Source organism: Pan paniscus, chromosome 6 (genome assembly GCF_029289425.2).
Source record: "Pan paniscus chromosome 6, NHGRI_mPanPan1-v2.0_pri, whole genome shotgun sequence".
Taxonomy (NCBI): Eukaryota; Metazoa; Chordata; class Mammalia; order Primates; family Hominidae; genus Pan; species Pan paniscus.
The window spans coordinates 165,127,767-165,148,253 of NC_073255.2; the positions used below are offsets into that span (position 1 = coordinate 165,127,767).

Here is a 20,487-nt window from a genome sequence, read left to right on the forward strand (position 1 = left end):
AGAAACACCCCCCAGTGAGCATTTGATAGAGTCTTGAATGACAATGGTCAAGATCCAAATGGGCCACAGACTGAGCCTTCTGGAAATAAAGCCCCCAGCTTTGCTTTCTGATCCGCTGCTGACTCAGTGAGCAGATGCCTCTCCGTCTATGGGAGGTATTGGCCTTGACTGCATCCTGCAAACCTCCCCTGAGTCTTCTGCCTTGTGGGACTCAGGAAGTCCTCAGCCCAGACTCTAGGATCCCGTACTCTCCTCCTTGGGTCCCAGCATGTGTCTCTCTTGGAGCACACTTCCTCCTGGGACACCACCACGAGGCCCCAGCAGTGCCAGCATGGGTGGGAAAGACAGAAACTCTGCACTGTAAGGCCAGGCACGGTGGCTCACACCGGTAATCCCAGCACTTTGGGAGGCCGAGGTGGATGGATCACTTGAGGTCAGGAGTTCGAGACCAGCCTGGCCAACATGATGAAACCCCATCTCTACAAAAATACAAAAATTAGCCGGGTGTGGTGGCATGCACCTGTAATCCCAGCCACATGGGAGGCTGAGGCATGAAAATCACTTGAACCCAGGAGGCGGAGGTTGCAGTGAGCCGAGATCATACCACTGTACTCCAGCCTGGGTGATATAGTGAGACTGTGTCTCAAAAGAAAGAAAGAAAGAAGAAAGAAAGAAAGAAAGAAAGAAAGAAAGAAAGAAAGAAAGAAAGAAAGAAAGAAAGAAAGGAAGGAAGGAAGGAAGGAAGGAAGGAACTCTGCAACTCTGCACTATAGTGAACCTCCCTGGTACTGCAGAAGCACAGGTGGAGTCAGGGTGCTCTTACTGAAAACCCCAAAGCTACAGCCTGTCTCCACTGACTCTTTCCTGAGACATATATTGGACACTTCCTTCTCCTCCAGCACTGGGGATGGGAAGACAAGAACAAAAGCAGCCTGGGCGACCTTCAGGAGCTCAGAAGGCCTTTCAAGGGCTTCAGTCTCTTAAGCTTTGCCTCTCCTAAACAAAAACTCCACAGGGCTATGGGCTGGCAGCTTCCCACTCTCCACTGCCCCCCACTATCCAGATTCTCTGAGATACAGAGTCTTGTCCAAAGCCCTTCCCTACATTCCCCTATAATCCCATCCCGATGTCAGAGAGGAAAAAGACAGGGAAAGGATGAGAGGCTACACAGTGAGGCTTCGAGGTGCCTGTGCTGGATTCCCAGTGGACTCTGCCCAAGCTCCAGCAGATCTTGGTTTACTTTTTTATGCAGCACATTTGTTGGCCTTTCATGTGCCAGGCCTGGGTGAGGCCCTAGGGTACAGGAGTGAACAGAACATAGGGAGTTTACAGTCCAGTAGGAGAACAGCTTAGATCAATAGCAACCGTAGGATGTGATGAGGGCTATTCTGGGAGAAGTGAGGCTGCTATGGCATAAAGCAGGGGTCCCAGCCAAGCCTGAGGGTCAGGGATCTGGGTCAGAAAAGTGCCCCCCAAAGAAGGGATAATCAGACCTGAGGGCTGAGCAGGAGTTCTCCAGGTAGAGGGATGGAGGGGGCTTGCTGGGGATAGACGAACAGTGTTTTTAAAGTTCCCAGGCAAGAGAGAGGCCCTGGAACCTTGAAAACAGTATGTTCTGGAAGAAGCCAGAAACAAAGGGCCACATGCTATGTGATTCCATCTGTAGACAGTGTTCAGGATGAGTAAATCCATAGAGACAGAAAGCGGGTTGGTATTTGCCAGGGTTGGGAGAGGGAATGGGCAATAACTGCTAATAGGCAGAAGTTCTTTTGGGGGTGATAAAAATGCTGTGGAATGAGACAGCAGTGACTGTTGCACAATCTTGTGAATATATCAAGACCCATTGAATTTTATACTTTAAAATGGTGAATTGTATGGTATATGAATTATATCTCAATTTTTTTAAAAGAGAGGCCCTGAGGCCCACTGAGCAACTGAATGAAGCGCAGCTCCCTTGGCATGAAAGGGGGAGTTGGGCCAGGCCAGATCACACAAGGTCCACTTCAAATGGACTTTGTGCTGAGGGCTGGGGGAACCAGTAGAAGGCTAGAAGCTAAGAGGTGACATGGTCAGATTTGCACTTTAGGAAGGTCACTGTGGCTGAAGTGTGGAGAATGCACTGGGTGGGGGATAGACAGACCAGTTAGGAGGCTGCTGCCCCAGTCCAGATGAGGGATCCTGGTGACCAGAACCAGTGGCAGCAGGGAAGGAGAAAAGAAGGCTTCAAGGGAGAGGCAGGAGCAGAATGGACAGCTTTGGTGATTGCTGGGTGCAGGGGTAGGGTGAGAAGAGTGGCTGAGGCAAATGGGACTGGGGACCACTGATTGTGGGAGGAGTGTGGAAGAGGGGCTGAGCTCCATGGGCTTGGGCCAGGTAGAGTTTGAGGCACCTGCAAGAGCCCCAAGGGGGACTTGAGGAGGAGGTGTTCTGCTCCGGGGGCGGCACTGAGGAGACAGCCTAGATAGGCAGGGAGATCTGGGGTCGAGGCACCAGCAGGCAGGATCACCCTGCCCTGGGAGAGTGTGGGGGAGACAGGGCCGAGGGCCAGGAAGAGCCCTGGGGAACCCCAAAATGTGAGGAACAAGGAGAGAGGAAGCAGAAACCAGGAACCAATCAGAAGAGAGGGCTACATGGGGGCCCAGAGAGGCAATGTCTGAGAATATGGCAGCGCCAGCTATGCAGAACGTCAATGGAGATCACACAGGTGGGATTCAGGGACAGTTCAGTTGCTGGAGACCCTGAGGAGGACAGCTTCAGCACTGTGGTTGGACTAAAAGGAGACCAAAGTATATTGAGGAGGGAGAGTGGGGGAGGAAGTGGAAACTGGTTCTTGGAACAAGTTACTGAATGGGAGATGTGATGAGGGAGTGGGAAGGAGAGCTTGAGGGGGAGGCAGGGCAGACCTGGAGCATGGGCCTGGGAAGCACATCTGTTAGAATTCTGAGAGCCTGGGCCTGGCCATCATGGTGGCTCATGCCTGTAATCCTAGCACTTTGGGAGGCCAAGGAGGGAGGATCACTTGAGGCCAGGAGTTTGAGACCAGCCTGGGCATATTGAGACCCTGTCTCTATCAAAAATTTAAAAAAGAAAAAAATTAGCCAGGTATGGTGGCAAACACCTGTGGTCCTAGCTACTCAAAAGGCTGAGGCAGGAGGATCGCTTGAGCTGGGGAAGTTGAGGCTTCAGTGAACTATGATCACCCCACTGCACTCCAGCCTGGGTGACAGAGCAAGATCCTGTCTCAAAATAATAAAAAAAATAAAAAGAAAATAAAAAGAATTCTGAGAGCCTGGAGAGCAGGAGGGATAAACATTGGGCTGAGGTGTCTAAGGAAGTGGGGGGGGGGGGGGCAGGGGTTCAGAATTCAGAGCACCAGGTGCTCTGGCCTCAGAAGGGAGGAGGGTTGGGGTCTTTTCTTCCAGCAGGAGGGTGAAGGCAAGCACAGACCTGAGGTGGTGGGCGTGCAGGTTTGTAGACTCGGACATGAGGAAAGGGAATTGTCATGTGGCTACTATTTTGCCACAGAAGCAGGACACAAAGTCAAATGCTGAAGTTGTGGGGAAAACTGGAGGGGCTGACCAAACTTATGTCAGAACCTGCTGAGAGAGCCGTGAACTGGTTGTTAAACATAGCTATTTTTAAAAATTAAATTATAATAGATCCACGCAAATAGGCCCAACTGATTTTGACAAAGGTACAAAGGCAATTCAAGAGAAGAAGGAGAGCTCTTTCTTTCTTTCTTTCTTTCTTTCTTTCTTTCTTTCTTTCCTTCCTTCCTTCCTTCCTTCCCTCCTTCTTTCTTTCTTTCTTTTTTTTTTTTTTTTTTTCAGATGGCGTCTCTCTCTGATGCCCAGGCTAGAGTGCAGTGGCGAGATCTCGGCTCACTGCAACCTCCGCCTCCTGGGTTCAAGCGATTCTACTGCCTCAGCCTCCCAAGTAGCTGGGATTATGGGTGTGCACCACCACACCCGGCTAAATTTTGTATTTTTAGTAGAGATGGGGGTTTCACCATGTTGGCCAGGCTGGTCTCAAACTCCTGACCTCAGGCGATCCACCCACCTCGGCCTCCCAAAGTGCTGGGATTACAGGCATGAGTCACTGCGCCTGGCCCTGGGAGAGCTTTTTTAACAAATGTTGGAGCAACTGGACCTCATAAAAATTAAAAAAGTTTTGCTCTGTGAAAAATCTAGTTGAGAAGATGAGAAAACAAGCTACAGACTGGGAGAAAATATATGTAAACTACATAGCTGACAAAGGACAGTATCTAGACTATATAAAGAACTCTCCAAACGCAACAGTGAAAAAACAATATAATTTTAAAAATAAGCAAAAGACATGAACAGACTTTTCACTGAAGAGGATATGCAGATAGCAAATAGCACGCACATGAAAAGATGTTCAACATCGTTAGACATTAGGGAAATGCACAGGGAGCTATCACTGCACACCTACCAGAATGACTAAAATAAAAAATAATGATAAAACCAAATGCTCTCAAGGATGTGGAAAACTGAGGCCGGGCGTGGTGGCTCACTTCTGTAATTCCAGCACCTTGGGAGGCTGAGGTGGGTGGATCACTTGAGATCAGGTGTTCGAGACCAGCCTGGCCCAGTGTGGCAAAACCCCGTCTCTACCAAAAATGGCCAGGTGTGGTGGCTCACTCCTGTAATCCCAGCACTTTGGGAGGCCAAGGCAGGCAGATCACCTGAGGTCAGGAGTTTCAGACTAGCCTGGCCAACACGTGAAACCCTGTCTCTACTAAAAATACAAAAATTAGCCAAGCGTGGTGGCAGGCGCCTGTAATCCCAGCTACTTGGGAGGCTGAGGTGAGAGAATCACTTGAACTGGGGAGGCGGAGGTTGCAGTGAGCTGAGATCACGCCACTGCACTCCAACCTGGACAATAAGAGTGAGACGCTGTCTCAAAAAAAAAAAAAAAGGTTATGGAAAACTGGATCACTCATCATGTATTGCTGCTGAGGATGCAAAATGGAACAGCCATTCTGGAAAACAGTATGGCTGTTTCTTACAAAGTTAAACATGTGTGAACCATATGACCCAGCAACTGTACACCTAGACATTTATCTGAGACAATGAAAACATAATGTTCACACAAAAGCTTGCATATGAATATTCACAGCAGTTTTATTTGTAATAGCCAAAAACTGGAAACAACCCCAATGTCTTTCAACGGGTGAATGGTTAAACAAACTGTGGTACATCCATACCATGGAATATTAATCAACAAGAAAAAGAAATGAACTACTGATACATGCACCAGCTTGGATGAATCTCCAGGGCATGTTGCTGAGTGAAAAAAGCCAGTTCCTCAAACATTACATACTTTGATTTCACTTATATAACATTCTTGACATGACACAATTATAGAGGTGGAGGACAGATAAGTGGTTGCCAGGTGTTAGGAATGGAGGGAGGTAAGAAGGCAGGTGCAGCTTTGAAAGGGTGACAGGAGGGATCCCTGTGGTGATGGCAATGTTCTGCATCTTGACTGTATCAACATCAATATCCTAGTTGCAACATTGTATTAGAGTTGCATAAAATGTTACCATTGGGAGAAACTGGGTAGAGGTACAAAGGATCTATTATTTCTTACAACTCTATATAAATCTACAATTATCTCAGAATTAAAAGTTTAACTAAAACTACATTCAAAAGAGGTTTCATACTGTATGTTTCCATTGATATAGCATTCTTGAAATGACAAAATTATAGAGATGAACAGATTAGTTTCCCAGGGTTTAGACGGTAGGTGGAGGGAAGTGGCTATAGCTATAAAAATGTAGTGGGGGCTCCTTGTGATGGAGCTATTCTGTATCTTGACTGTGGTGGTCCCCATGAATCCCCACTTGTAATAAGGCTGCATAGAATTAAATACACAGAGACATACACAAATGAATACATGTCACACTGTCACACTGATGATGAAATCTGAGTAAGGCCAATGGATTGTATCAGCATCAATTTCCGGGTTGTCATATGGCACCACAAGATGTTATCACTGGACGAAAGGTGTAAGAGATATCTCTGCATCATTTCTTACAATGGCATGTACACATACAATTATCACAAAAATCAGATAAAATTACAATACATAAATTATTTTTTAAATATGTTTAAAATATATTAAACATATATATTAAAATAAATTTAAAATATTGAAAGACGTCTGGGTTGTTTCCAGTTTTTGGCTATTACAAATAAAGCTGCTATGAACATTCATATGCAGGCTTTGAATGAACATTAAGTTTTCATTCTCTGGAATAAATGTCTGAGAGTGCAATTGCTGGGTCATTTGGTAAGCAAACTAAAAACTCATCACTTCCTAATTATTTTATTACATTTCCCTCCTATCTGTGTCCTTGAGATTATTTATATCTATTGTATCTATCTGGTGGCCGACTGATGTCATGTTGGTATTTTTTTGTTGTTGTCATTGGTTCTGTTTTTGTGATGGATTACACTTATTGACTTGCATATGTTGAACCAGCCTTGCCCCCCAGGGATAAAGCCAACTTCATCGTGGTGTATAAGCTTTTTGATGTGCTGCTGGATTCAGTTTGCCAGTGTTTTATTGAGGATTTTCACATTGATGTTCTTCAGGGATATTGGCCTGAAGTTTTCTTTTTTTTTTTTTTGCTGTGTCTCTGACAGGTTTTAGTATCAGGATGATGCTGGCCTCATAAAATGAGTTAGGGAGGTGTCCCTCCTTTTCAATTGTTTGGAATAGTTTCAGAAGTATTGGGGGAACCCGCCCCCAATATTTCAACATAGGTTCTTTCTATTTTCCCTAAGTGTTGGCTGGTCTGAGAAATAAAGAGTACAAAGAGAGGAATTTTACAGCTGGGCTGCTGGGGGTGACATCACATAGCGGTAGGACCGTGATGCCAACCTGAGCTGCAAAACCAGCAAGTTTTTATTAGGGATTTCAAAAGGGGAGGGGGTGTACAAACAGGGAGTAGGTCACATGCTTTAAGGGGTAAAAAGCAGAGCAAAGATCACATGCTTCCGAGGAAACAGGGCAAGGACAAAATCAGAACTCCCGATAAGGGTCTACGTTCAGCGGTGCACATATAGTCTTGATAAACATCTTAACAGAAAACAGGGTTCAAGAGCAGAGAACCAGTCTGACCTCAAATTTACCAGGGTTGGGGTTTCCCAATCCTAGTAAGCCTGATGGTACTGCAGGAGACCAGGGCCTTATCTCAACCACTTAAGACAGACACTCCCAGAGCCTTATTTCAGGCCTTATCTCAACCACTTAAGACAGACACTCCCAGAGCGGCCATTTATAGACCTCCCCCAAGGGATGCAATTATTTTCCTAGGGTCTTAATATTAATATTTCTTGCTAGGAAAGAATTTAGCGATATCTCTCCTACTTGCACGCCCGTTTATAGGCTCTCTGCAAGAAGAAAATATGGCTCTTTTTGCCTGACCCTACAGGCAGTCAGACCTTATGGTTGTCTTCCCTTGTTCCCTAAAATCACTGTTATTCTGTTCTTTTTCAAGGTGCACTGATTTTATATTGTTCAAACACACGTTTTACAATCAATTTGTACAGTTAACGCAATCATCACAGTGATCCTGAGGTGACGTACATCCTCAATTTACAATGATAACAGGATTAAGAGATTAAAATAAAGACAGGAGTAAGAAATTATGAAAGTATTATTTGGGAACTGATAAATGTCCATGAAATTTTCACAATTTATGTCCTCTGCCACGGCTCCAGCCAGTCCCTCCATTCCAGGTCCCTGAATTCCTACAACACAGAAGGAATGGTACCAGTTCCCTTTTGTACCTCTGGTAGAATTTGGCTGTGAATCGTCTGGTCCTGGGCTTTTTTTGGTTGATAGGCTACTAATTACTTTTTTTTTTTTAAAGATAGGGTCTCACTCTGTTGCCCAGTCTGGGGTGTAGTGGCACAGTCTCAGCTCACTGAAACCTCCACCTCCCAGTTCCAGTGATCCTCCCATCTCAGCCTCCTGAGTAGCTGGGATTACAGGCATGTGCCACCACACCCAGCTAATTTTTGTATTTTTAGTAGAGACAGAGTTTTACCATGTTGGTCAGGCTAATCCTGGCCTCAAGTGATCCACCCACCTTGGCCTCCCAAAGTGCTGGGACTACAGGTGTTAGCCACTGAGTCTGGCCTCATATTCAGATTCTTGTGAGAATACTTATACCACAAGAATGGGCAAACACTACAAATCAGGGCTTCCCCCACCTCCTCTAGAGCCTGTTGTTAAGCATCTGCCAGCACACCACTGGGTTGGCCTGCTTGTCAGAGTCTGAGGATGTGGAGTGTGGTCTTTGAGGAGGACGGAAGCAAGAGCTGAACTAGGAGCAGCAGGGTTGCCGGATGCTGCTGCAGGCCCAGCTGAGGGAGGAGACCACAGCTGGACAGGGCCAGGCCTGCTGGCATTAGCAAACGCCATTGGCTGCATTTGTTTAGGACTGGAGTTTTGCCAGGTGCCTGTAAGGGAAGAACAATGGGGAGAGGGAGTTTAGAATGGAAAGAGTTAGTGTTTGGTGCTGGAGCATGGATTTGAGATGGAAAGGGAGAGATGTGGAGAAACAGAGATTGAGGGATGGGCATGGAGGTGTCCATGGGCTGAAAGTCCCAAAGAGCCAGAGGAACAGTGTGTCACAGGTGACTGAGCTAATCTGCTAGAGTGGAGGCTGCAGTCAGGTGCATGGCTGAATGTGCTGTTTCCTGGCAGGTGGGTGGCCCCTCCAGGTGCACAGCATGGCCGCTGGCATGGGCTGAGGCAGATGGAGGAAAGGGCCCTGAGGATGAGGAGTGAAGGAGGTGAGCGGTCAGGAGCTGGATGGGATGTGTCCAGGGAGGCTGATGAATCCTGGGGTTGTGGCAGGACTTGGAGCAGAGAAGGACAAGTAGAGAGGGAGAGGGAAGAATAGAGAAGGGAGAGAGTGAGGGAAGAGGAGGGAAGGGAGAGAAGAACCCAAGGGAAGAGAAAGAAAAACATTTATTTTGGGCAGAGGCAGGAAAGGGAAACTAATGTGTCAGGTTTGAGGCTGTTTGGGGGCATCATTTAGTGATAGTAAATGTCTCTATTTTAATCAATAAGGCTAAAGGACTTGATTGAGAATCTAAACCACCCCAGGGACCAGGCTAAATGTCTCCATTTGCAATTCTTAAATTGTCATAAGAGTCTGAAATGATCAGACTCTTCAGAGGTGTCCCAGATCACAGGACAAAGGGTACCCAAGAAAATGAAGAGTGGCTGGGACAGTTCACAGGGCCCAACCCAGATGGCAGCCGCACACAGCTCCTGGCCTGAGACTAATCTGAGAGAGGAGGCTTCAGAGGAAAAGGGTTGAGACCAGAAGGCAGGGGGTGGGACCAGATCTCAACTAGAAAAGTCTGATCCCTCCAAGGACCCAAATGGGGACCCAGGAAATTCTCTCAGTCAGCCCAGAGAGTGAAAGAATGATGAAGGTTCTTTCAAGTTGCAGAAATCATGTTTTTCTTACTCAAATGTGGATTTGCTATACCCAGCCCAGTGTCTCATATAGAGCAGGTGCTCAATAAGTATTTGTATAATTAAACAAAATTGATTTTAAAGAAATAAGAAGAGGGTGTGTGCATGTTTCAACCTATCGGTTGGAGACCTGATATGTTCCCCTTCCAGACAGATTTTAAATTTAAGGGGCATCTGTTCTCAGGATCTCCTGGAGCTGTGTCATGGAAAGAAAAAAAAAAAGAAAAAAAAGTTTAAAATGGAGAAGAAAGAAGGTATCAGTACAGTTAACTCTCTAATAGAGGACTCCCAGCTCTCAGTTGATGGTTTTCTTCTTCTTCTTCTTTTTGTTTTTTAGTTTTGTTTTTTGTTTGAGGGGTGGGGCTTGAGACAGAGAGCCATGACTTTTGAGCAGTCATGATCACAGCTCACTGCAGCCTCCAACTCCCAGGCTCACACAAGCATCCCACCTCAGCCTCCTGAGTAGCTGGGCCTACAGGCGTGCACCACCACACTGGCTAATTTTTAAAATTTTTTGTAGAGATGAGGTCTTACTATGTTGCCCAGGGTGGTCTCAAACTCCTGGCTCAAGCGATCCTCCTGCCTTGGCCTCCCAAAGTGCTGGGATTACAGGTGTAAGCCACTGCATCTGGCCCAGTGGATAGCATTCTATTCTCTTCGTGGAGAATAGGTGGGAAGAGCCTTCCTTTGCTTCTTAAATGACCCTGACCCTGCTGTGCAGCAAGCGCAGCTGGCCACACATGTAGCCCTCACTCAGCTACTGCAACAGCTCTGAGTGCTGGGCACCGTGCTGAGCACTTTCCAAGTAGCTGGACTTGCTTCAGCCTCACACAGCACTCAGAGAGGAGGTTATTACCATTTCGTGTATAAATCAGCACCTTCAGGTCAGAGAGGATGCAGGGTGACACCACTGGCCAGGGTGGGCCTGAGCCACCAGCCTTCTTTCAGTCCTCAGAGCCTGGGCCCACCACCCATCATTGCCTGCCACAAATGATGGACTGTAGTCACAGCAGTCGCCCTCTTCTTCTCACCTGCTTGGAGGTGGTGCCCACCGATCCCTTTGGACAAGCACCTGCCCTCTCTGGTCACAAAGCCAAATCACTCTCTTGTCCTGTAGGTAGAGGCAGGGCATGAAAAACCCCAAAAATTCCACTTTGAAAAGAACTTCATTTTGCAGCAAAGGGAGGGGTGGAGGGAGGAGAGAAGTATAGAAAATGATTCAGAAACAGCTGAACTTTGAAAAACAGAAGAAAAATCTCTCGGGCGCTGCAGAGAAGTGCAGTTTTAAATGAAGACTTGCCAAGGGACTGAAAAATTGCTTATGAGCAGAGGACATCGGCTCAGGGAGCAGCTGAACTGACAGGAAAGACAGAACTGCTGGGATGACAGTTTGTCCAGCAGCAGCAAAGGAAACTTGAGCACACTCTTAGTCACTGGATTTCAGGAGGCCAGTGAATTCTACAACCACTAAATAGCATGACTGCGAAATATGATCGATTCCAAATATGATAGCCACTGAGTCCTATGGGGCTAATACCTGAAACTAAATACTAGAGTAACTAAATATTACAGATATGAAATACTATGTGTCCTAAATACTACAGCCACTTAATTCTACAGCCACGAATACTGTAGCAACTGAACCTACATCTCAGATGTAAAATACTGGTTGTTATGACTCCAGTACACTGGGCTGAAGGAAAATCAGTAACTTTGTTAAAAGAATAACAGCCTTGGCCGGGCGTGGTGGCTCATGCCTGTAAGGGAGCCTGGGAGGCCGAGGCGGGCGGATCACCTGAGGTCGGGAGTTTGAGACCAGTTTGGCCAACATGGTGAAACCCTGTCTCTACTAAAAATACAAAAATTAGCCCAGCGTGGTGCTGCATGCCTGTAATCCCAGCTACTCAGGAGGCTGAGGCAAGAGAATCACCTGAACCTGGGAGGCGGAGGTTGCAGTGAGCCGAGAACACGCCACTGCACTCCAGCCTGGGTGACAGAGCCAGACTCCATCTCAAAAAAAAAACAAAACAGCTTTGGTCCCTGAATTCACCTGTTGGCCCCGCTGTCAGCTGGGGCTGGAGGGAGGAGGAAAGGAGAAATGTATGATGAATTCAATTCAATTCCATGAAGGCCAGAAGCCTCCCTCTCCTTCCTAGGGCCTCCACTGCGTGAGAGCCTCTGTCTGGGCCTGGCAGCCATCTCACAGTCCCCCAGTCCCCGCCCAGTCTAGCTTGGGAAGGGGTGTAAAACTCCTTTCCAATGTGGCTGTTTCTTTGACACACAAATCTGATGGCAATGAACTCCCAGAAAAGGCCCCCCAGTCCAGCAAGTGTGGTAGATGCTGGGGGAGGAAAGGAGAAAGGTTTCCAGAAAGCGTGATTGCTGAGCTGAGAATCAGCTGGAAGGAGGAGAGAGAAGGTGGCATTCTGGAGAGAAGCACAAAAAGGAGAAATCGCATATGAGTGGCAAAACCCAGCAGAGCTCTCTGTTGCTGAAGCCTGAAGTTTTAAGTTAGAAGAGCAGGGAAATTTGGTCAAGCAAGCGTGGACCCAATGGGCAGAGTTCTTAGTGCATCAGGCTAAAGTTGAGCCTTTATTCCACAGTTGATGGGCAGCCACCATGAGGCTTTAGGTCAGGGAGAGGGCGACATGCCTGTTAGGGAGGTGACTCTGGCCAAGGCTGGAGTTTGAGATGGCTGGTGTGGAAACCATGGCACCTGTCCAGGGCAAGAAGATTGAGAATCTGGGCAAATGTGCTGGCAACAGGCAGGTCGAGGTGGGGCGGTCTCAGGAATTATTTAGGAGTAACATTTTACACCCTCCCCAAGAATCGGCAGAGCTTGGCCAGTGACATGGCATAGAGGTGAGAGCGGAGAAGTCTACAACGGAAGTGTCTAGTGTGGATGATTGTGGATCATGGTGCCACAAACCGGGACAGATGATGTAGGAAAAAGAGTGAGCCAGAAAGTGTTTCATTTCCCTGTATTCCTGCATTAAAAACCTCCCTAAAATGTGGCCTTAAATAACAATTTATTATTTCTCATGATTGTGTGGGCCAAGAAATGGTCAGGGCTCAGCAGGGCAGTTTTGCTCCACACAGCTTTACCTGGGGCCATTCTCTTGACTGTGCCCAGCCAATGGCTGGTCTGGAAGGTCCATGTGTCCCTCACATGCTCAGCACCTTGGTGCTCCTCCACATGGCCCCTCTCTCTCCAAGTGGCTAGCTTGGGCTTCCTCACAGCATGGTGGTCTTAAGATAGCTGAACTTCTTCAATGGGGTGGCCTCCCAGAGGGTGTATTCTAAGAATCAAAGGCAGATGCTCTATATCTTCCAAGTCCCAATCTCAGAAATGACACAAAGTCACTCTGCCACATTCTATTGGGTACAAGAAGTCACTGATCCAGTCCATATTTAAGAAAAGGAGAAACAGCCTCCAACTCTGAATGGAAGGAGTAGCAAAGAACGTGTGGCCATTTTAACCCACCACAGTGGGTGCAGTGAATGCTGTGAGGCGCCACCCAGGTGCCCCTTCAGAATGGAGGCATTTGGTTCCCTGAGGGCGTATTTGCTGCTCATACCCGGGTCCCTCTCCAGGAACTGTCCTCCCCTAAAGTCACATCCCCTCTCCAAGGAGAGTCGCCATCCAGTGACTGGTGGGTGCGGGCATACCAGAGCCCAGATCCCAGAGTCTCTCTGGGGCAATTCTGAAGGATCATCTCAGCTCTAGAGCTGTGAGACCAGCTGATGGCTCCGTGTGCCGAAGTTCAAGTTCTCCCTCTGCCTGGTCTGCTTTCCTCACTCCCTTTGGATGCTTCTCCCGAGTCCTCCCCAGTCATCTCCTGCACTTAAATGCACCTCACAGCATTTGCCAAGAACCTGCCCAAGGTTGAGGAATCTGACCTCCACCAAGAGGCTGAGCTCTGACTGGGTGTGTAGCGGTTGGACAGCCTCTGCAACAGTCAGAGCCTCCACAGTGGGCAGGGTTTGGGAGGCTGGAGGCTGGAGTCTGAGGGAGACATCTGGGCCTGTGATGGAGTCAGCAGAGTAAGCGGATCGGGAGGCTGAGGTGAAAACCACGTGAACATTTACTCAAACAATCTGCTAATGGTTTTTTTTGTTTGGTTGGTTTTTTTGTTTGTTTGTTTTTTGAGACAGAGTCTCACTTTGTTGCCCAGGCTGGAGTGCAGTGGTGTCATCTCGGCTCACTGCAACCTCCGCCTCCTGGGTTCAAGCGATTCTCCTGCCTCAGCCTTCCAAGTAGCTGGTTACAGGTTACAGGGTTACAGGTTCCCACCGCCACACCCGGCTTATTTTTGTATTTTTAGTAGAGACAGGGTTTCACCATGTTGGCCAGGCTGGTGTCAAACTCCTGACCTCAAGTGATCCTCCCACTTCGGCCTCCCAAAGTGCTGGGAATACAGGTGTGAGCCATGCACCCAGCCGAAATCCGCTAATGTTAATCATCTGATTGTTTCCAATTTTCATTATTATAAATATAATACATGGCCTGATACCTAAATTCTTACATTCACAGTTCTGATCATTTTTTTTCCTCGTATTTTTAGAGACTATGTCTCACTAGGTCTTGCTAGGCTGGTCTTGAGCTCCTAGACTCAAGCAATCCTCCTGCCTAAGCCTCCTGAGTAGCTGGAATTACAGGCGTGCACCACTGCACCTGGCTCTGATCTCTTTTTTTAGTGAAAGATTTTGAGTGAAATAATGAATTAAAGAATATGAGCATTCTTGAGGCTACCAGGATTTTCCAAGGCCCCTTTGCACACCGCATTTACACGGCATTCTCCTTCAGCCAAATTCCTTAAATTCACAAGAGGCCTGATTTAGGGAAGGTCACTGATTCAGCTGGAGAGTTAATTATTCATTTGAATTGGTTTATGCAAAAAGCTCCAGAGAGCCCACAAGAATAAATTGAAAAGCTATTAGAACTAACAGGCAAATTTAATAAAGTGGCTGGATGCAAAATTCAATAGCTTCCTCATCAACTAGAAATAACCAATTAGAAGATATAATGGGGGTGGGTGGATGGGGAAGCAGAGATAGCAACAATAACAAAAACACCTCAAATCTACTGCACCAGTGTTAGAAATGGAAACTATCTCTTATAACTTTGTAGACTTTTTTAGAAACCCATGAAATAATTAATTCAATGGGAAATCATGCCATGTTCCCAAATGGAAAGGCTGCATGTGCTGCAGAGTTGACCTGTAGGTTGAACACAATCCAATTAAAAGTCCAAGGAGATTTGCTGCTTTGTTGTTGTTAAGCATACCACAGTTCTTCTAAAGTTTACTCAGAAGAAATACATAGGCAAGAATAGCTGAGGAAAAAAATGTGAAGATGAATAAGGAGGAATTTTGCCTTATCAGATATTAAATATACAATAAAGCTAAAATAATGAAAATAGTGTAGCCATGATGCAAGAATTAGCAGACACATCAGTGGGGTCATATCTACAAGCAGGAGTTCGCGTACAAGAGGCTTGTGTCTAATGAAGATGGAATCGCACTGCTGTGAGGTGAGGTGGCATTATTTGGTAAGTGGTACAGAGAAAATTGGTTAACGATTTGGGGGGAAATACTCTCACATCTCACATTCAAATAAGTACATTCTGTGTGGATGAGTTAAACGCTGTTATGGGTTGAACTATGTCCATAAAAAAAGATATGTTGAAGTCCTAACCCCCAGCACCTCAGAATGTGACCTTATTTGGAGACGGTTTCATTCCAGATGCAATTAATTATGCTAAATTGCAGTCATAGGAGAGTAGGGTAGGCCCCTAATCCAATATGACTTACATGCTTATAAGAAGATGGCATGTGGAGACAGAGGCAGGGACTGGAGCTCCATGCTGCTACCAGCCAAGGAAGTCTGGGGCTACCAGAAGCTGGAAGTGGCAAGGAAGCATCTTTCCTCTATGGGTTTCAGAGGGAGCAGCCCTGCTGACACTTTATCTCAGACTTCCAGCCTCCGGATCTGTGAGACCATACATTTCTGTTGTTCTAAGCCACCCAATTTGTGGCACTTTGCTACAGCAGCCCTAGGACACTAATACAAATGTCTAATTATAGAACCATGTTAAAAATTCAGAGGAAATATAGGTTAAAAAATGTATATACTGTACTTGCAAAAGCAGTAAGAAACTTTGGGAATGATAGCAAGAGGAGTCTAAAAATTTTTAAAAATAAAACATTTTTTAAAAGCAGTAAGAACTTTATAAGCATAAAAGCAATGGAAAAAATCGAAAAGGAAAATCAAACTTTATATAAAAAATAGGTCTACCAAAATTAAAAGGTAAACAGCAAACTTGGAAATTGAACTGCTACAAAATGACAACATGGCCACTATTCTTAATGAGTAAGGAGAACCTTAAAACCCCACTGGAAAATTGGGTGAAGAAGACCAGGCATGGTGGCTTATGCCTGTAATCCCAGCACTCTGGGAGGCCAAGGTGGGCGGATCACCTGAGGTCGGGAGTTTGAGACCAGCCTGACCAACATGGAGAAACCCCATCTCTACTAAAAATACAAAATTAGCCAGGCATGGTGGCACATGCCTGTAATACCAGCTACTCGGGAGGCTGAGGCAAGAGAATCGCTTGAACCTAGGAGGCAGAGATTGTGGTGAGCCGAGATCACGCCATTGTACTCCAGCCTGGACAACAAAAGCAAAACTCTGTCTCAAAAAAAACAAAAGAAAGAAAATTGGGTGAAGAAAATGGACAATTCACACAGAATACACATGACTATAAACATACAAAAGATCCAACCTTGCTAGTAATCAAATCCATATAAATAGAAGACACTTTTTGCCTTTCAAATTAACTTAATCATGAGAGGGTACAGTAAAACTTGTATCCTTGTATGTCCCTCCATAATACCATACATGGTATAAATTTCTACAATTTTTAGAATATAATCTGGTGCTATGTATAAAGAGGTTTTTAAAATTCATACCCTTTGACTCAGTAATTCTCCTTCTAAAAATCTATCTTAAGGAATTAATTAGAAAGTTAGGCCAATGTTTATCTACAAAGATGTTCATTGCTGGACAGTGGCTCATGCCTGTAATCCCAGCACTTTGGGAGGCTAAGGCAGGAGGATCACTTGAGCCCAGAAGTTTGAGACCAGTCTGGGCAACAAAGGGAGACCCCCATCTCTACAAAAAATAAAAAAATTAGCTGGGCATGGTAGCACACACTTGTGGTCCTAGCTTCTCGAGAGGCTGAGGTTGGAGAATCGCTTGAGCCCTGGAGTTCAAGGCTGGCAATGAACTATGATTACACCACTGCACTACAGCCTGGGTGACAGAGCAAGACTCTATCTCAAAAAACAACAAAAAGATGTTCATCACTGCATTATTTACAGTAATGAAAAATTAGAAACTGCCTCAATGTCTAAAGGGAATCATGGCACATCCATGTGATGTTAAATTATGCAACCATTAAAGGTGATGATTTCATTGTATTTAATGACATGGAAAATACAATTAAATGACATGGAACATTACACATATTTAACATTACATGGAACATCCATATAATGTTAAATTATGCAACCATTAAAGGTGGTGATTTCACTGTATTTAATGACATGGAAAATACAATTAAAATGTGAAATTCAAGAGCTCAGGATTACGTGCATAGTATTATTAGCCAAATTTTATAAAACACATATCTACAGGGGAAAAAAAGTGTTAAAATCAGCCAAAATACTTATTGTTTCCTCTGGATACCATGATTTATAGATGGTTTTAATTGTTTTCATTCCAGTAAAATACATGTAACAAAATTTACCACTTTAACCATTTTTTAGTGTATAATTCAGTAGCATTAAGGACTTTCACAATATTAGGTAAACCATCACTGCTATAATTTTCCAGAATTTTTTCTTTCATCTTCCAGGACTTTTTCATCTTCCCACACTGAAGCTCTGTACCCATTAAACAATACCTCCCTCCCCATTGCCCCTTACCCTCAGCCTCTGGTAACGTCTGTGGCACTTTCTGTCACTCACAAATCTGCCTAGTCTAGGTACTTCATACAAGTGGAATCATATTATATTTTCCCTTTGTCTGGGTTATTTCACTTAGCACAGTGTTTTTAAGGTTCACCCATGTTGCAGCATGTATCAGAATTTCATTCCTTTCTATGGCTGAATAATGTTCCATTGTACATAACTTAAATATCCCATTTTGTTCATCCATTCATCTGTTGATGGACATTTGGGCTGTTTCCCCTTTTTAACTACTGTGAATAATGCTATGAACAGTGATGTACACATTTATGTTCACATCCCTGCTTCCAGTTCTTCTGAGTATATACTGAAGAGTGAAATTCCTGGATCATATGATATTTCTATTTTTAATTTTTGGAGGAATAGTTGGTTTTAAATTTTTAAAATTTTCTTGTGTGTTGCGGGAAGTCAGGGACCCCGAACGGAGGGACCGGCTGGAGCCACGGCAGAGGAACATGAATTGTGAAAATTTCATGGACATTTATCAGTTCCCAAATAATACTTTTATAATTTCTTATGCCTGTCTTTACTTTAATCTCTTAATCCTGTTATCTTCATAAACTGAGGATGTACGTCACCTCAGGACCACTGTGATATTTGTGTTAACTGTACAAAATGATTGTAAAACATGTGTGTTTGAACAATATGAAATCAGTGCACCTTGAAAAAGAACAGAATAACTGATTTTTAGGGAACAAGGGAAGACAACTATAAGGTCTGACTGCCTGTGGGGTCAGGCAAAAAGAGCCATATTTTTCTTCTTGCAGAGAGCCTATAAACGGACGTGCAAGTAGGAGAGATATCGCTAAATTCTTTTCCTAGCAAGGAATATTAATATTAATACCCTGGGAAAGGAATGCATTCCTGGGGGGAGGTCTATAAACAGCTGCTCTGGGAGTTTCTCTCTTATGCGGTTGAGATAAGGATTGAGGTATTCCCTGGTCTCCTGCAGTACCCTCAGGCTTATTAGGGTGGGGAAAAACTCCACCCTGGTAAATTTGTGGTCAGACCAGTTCTCTGGTCTCAACCCTGTTTTCTGCTGTTTAAGATGTTTATCAAGACAATACAGGGGGGAGGAGCCAAGATGGCCGAATAGGAACAGCTCTGGTCTACAGCTCCCAGCGTAAGCGATGCAGAAGACAGGTGATTTCTGCATTTCCATCTGAGGTACCGGGTTCCTCTCACTAGGGAGTGCCAGACAGTGGGCCCAGGTCAGTGGGTGCAGCGCACCGTGCGTGAGCCGAAGCAGGGCGAGGCATTGCCTCACTGGGGAAGCGCAAGGGGTCAGGGAGTTCCCTTTCCTAGTCAAAGAAAGGGGTGACAGATGGCACCTGGAAAATTGGGTCACTCCCACCCAAATACTGCGCTTTTTCAACGGGCTTAAAAAACCGCGCACCAGGAGATTATATCCTACACCTGGCTCGGAGGGTCCTACGCCCACGGAGTCTCGCTGATTGCTAGCACAGCAGTCTGAGATCAAACTGCAAGGCAGCAGCGAGGCTGGGGGAGGGGCGCCTGCCATTGCCCAGGCTTGCTTAGGTAAACAAAGCAGCCGGGAAGCTCCAACTGGGTGGAGCCTACCACAGCTCAAGGAGGCCTGCCTGCCTCTGTAGGCTCCACCTCTGGGGGCAGGGCACAGACAAACAAAAAGACAGCAGTAACCTCTGCAGACTTAAATGTCCCTGTCTGACAGCTTTGAAGAGAGCAGTGGTTCTTCCAGCACTCAGCTGGAGATCTGAGAATGGGCAGACTGCCTCCTCAAGTGGGTCCCTGACCCCTGACCCCTGAGCAGCCTAACTGGGAGGCACCCCCCAGTAGGGGCAGACTGACACCCCACAAGGCCAGGTACTCCTCTGAGACAAAACTTCCAGAAGAACGATTAGACAGCAGCATTTGCAGTTCACGAAAAACCACTGTTCTGCAGACACCGCTGCTGATACCCAGGCAAACAGAGTCTGGAGTGGATCTCTAGCAAACTCCAACAGACCTGCAGCTGAGGGTCCTGTTCGTTAGAAGGAAAACTAACAAACAGAAAGGACATCCACACCAAAAACCCATCTGTACATCACCATCATCAAAGACCAAAAGTAGATAAAACCACAAAGATGGGGAAAAAACAGAGCAGAAGAACCGGAAACTCTAAAAAGCAGAGCACCTCTCCTCCTCCAAAGGATCACAGTTCCTCACCAGCAATGGAACAAAGCTGGACGGAGAATGACTTTGACAAGTTGAGAGAAGAAGGCTTCAGACGATCAAACTACGAGCTACAGGAGGAAATTCAAACCAAAGGCAAAGAAGTTACAAACTTTGAAAAAAATTTAGACGAATGTATAACTAGAATAACCAATACAGAGAAGTGCTTAAAGGAGCTGATGGAGCTGAAAGCCAAGGCTCGAGAACTACGTGAAGAATGCAGAAGCCTCAGGAGCCGATGCAATCAACTGGAAGAAAGGGTATCAGCGATGGAAGATGAAATGAATGAAATGAAGCGAGAAGGGAAGTTTAGAGAAAAAAGAATAAAAAGAAATGAACAAAGCCTCCAAGAAATATGGGACTATGTGAAAAGACCAAATCTACGTCTGATTGGTGTACCTGAAAGTGACGGGGAGAATGGAACCAAGTTGGAAAACACTGCAGGATATTATCCAGGAGAACTTCCCTAATCTAGCAAGGCAGGCCAACATTCAGATTCAGGAAATACAGAGAATGCCACAAAGATACTCCTCGAGAAGAGCAACTCCAAGACACATAATTGTCAGATTCACCAAAGTTGAAATGAAGGAAAAAATGTTAAGGGCAGCCAGAGAGAAAGGTCAGGTTACCCACAAAGGGAAGCCCATCAGACTAACAGCTGATCTCTCGGCAGAAGCTCTACAAGCCAGAAGAGAGTGGGGGCCAATATTCAACATTCTTAAAGAAAAGAATTTTCAAC

At 45.6% G+C, this 20,487-nt stretch overlaps 1 protein-coding gene across 6 annotated transcripts in view; it reads right to left on the reverse strand.

Moving 5' to 3' along the window:
• The window catches only part of RBM28 (RNA binding motif protein 28), a 123,912-nt gene that overhangs the window by 53,201 nt on the left and 50,224 nt on the right, over positions 1 to 20,487 (reverse strand). Inside the window, exon 20 of one of the 6 annotated variants that reach the window (XM_055115370.2) lies at positions 2,018 to 8,495. The exons of 4 other annotated variants lie outside the window; for them this stretch is intronic. In XM_055115370.2, coding sequence (XP_054971345.1) covers positions 8,304 to 8,495 — 192 coding nt within the window. In that variant the 3' untranslated portion in view covers positions 2,018 to 8,303. Of the gene's footprint in view, positions 1 to 2,017; positions 8,496 to 20,487 lie in introns of those variants that run through there. One more of the 6 variants, XM_063606376.1, reaches the window with a different exon arrangement.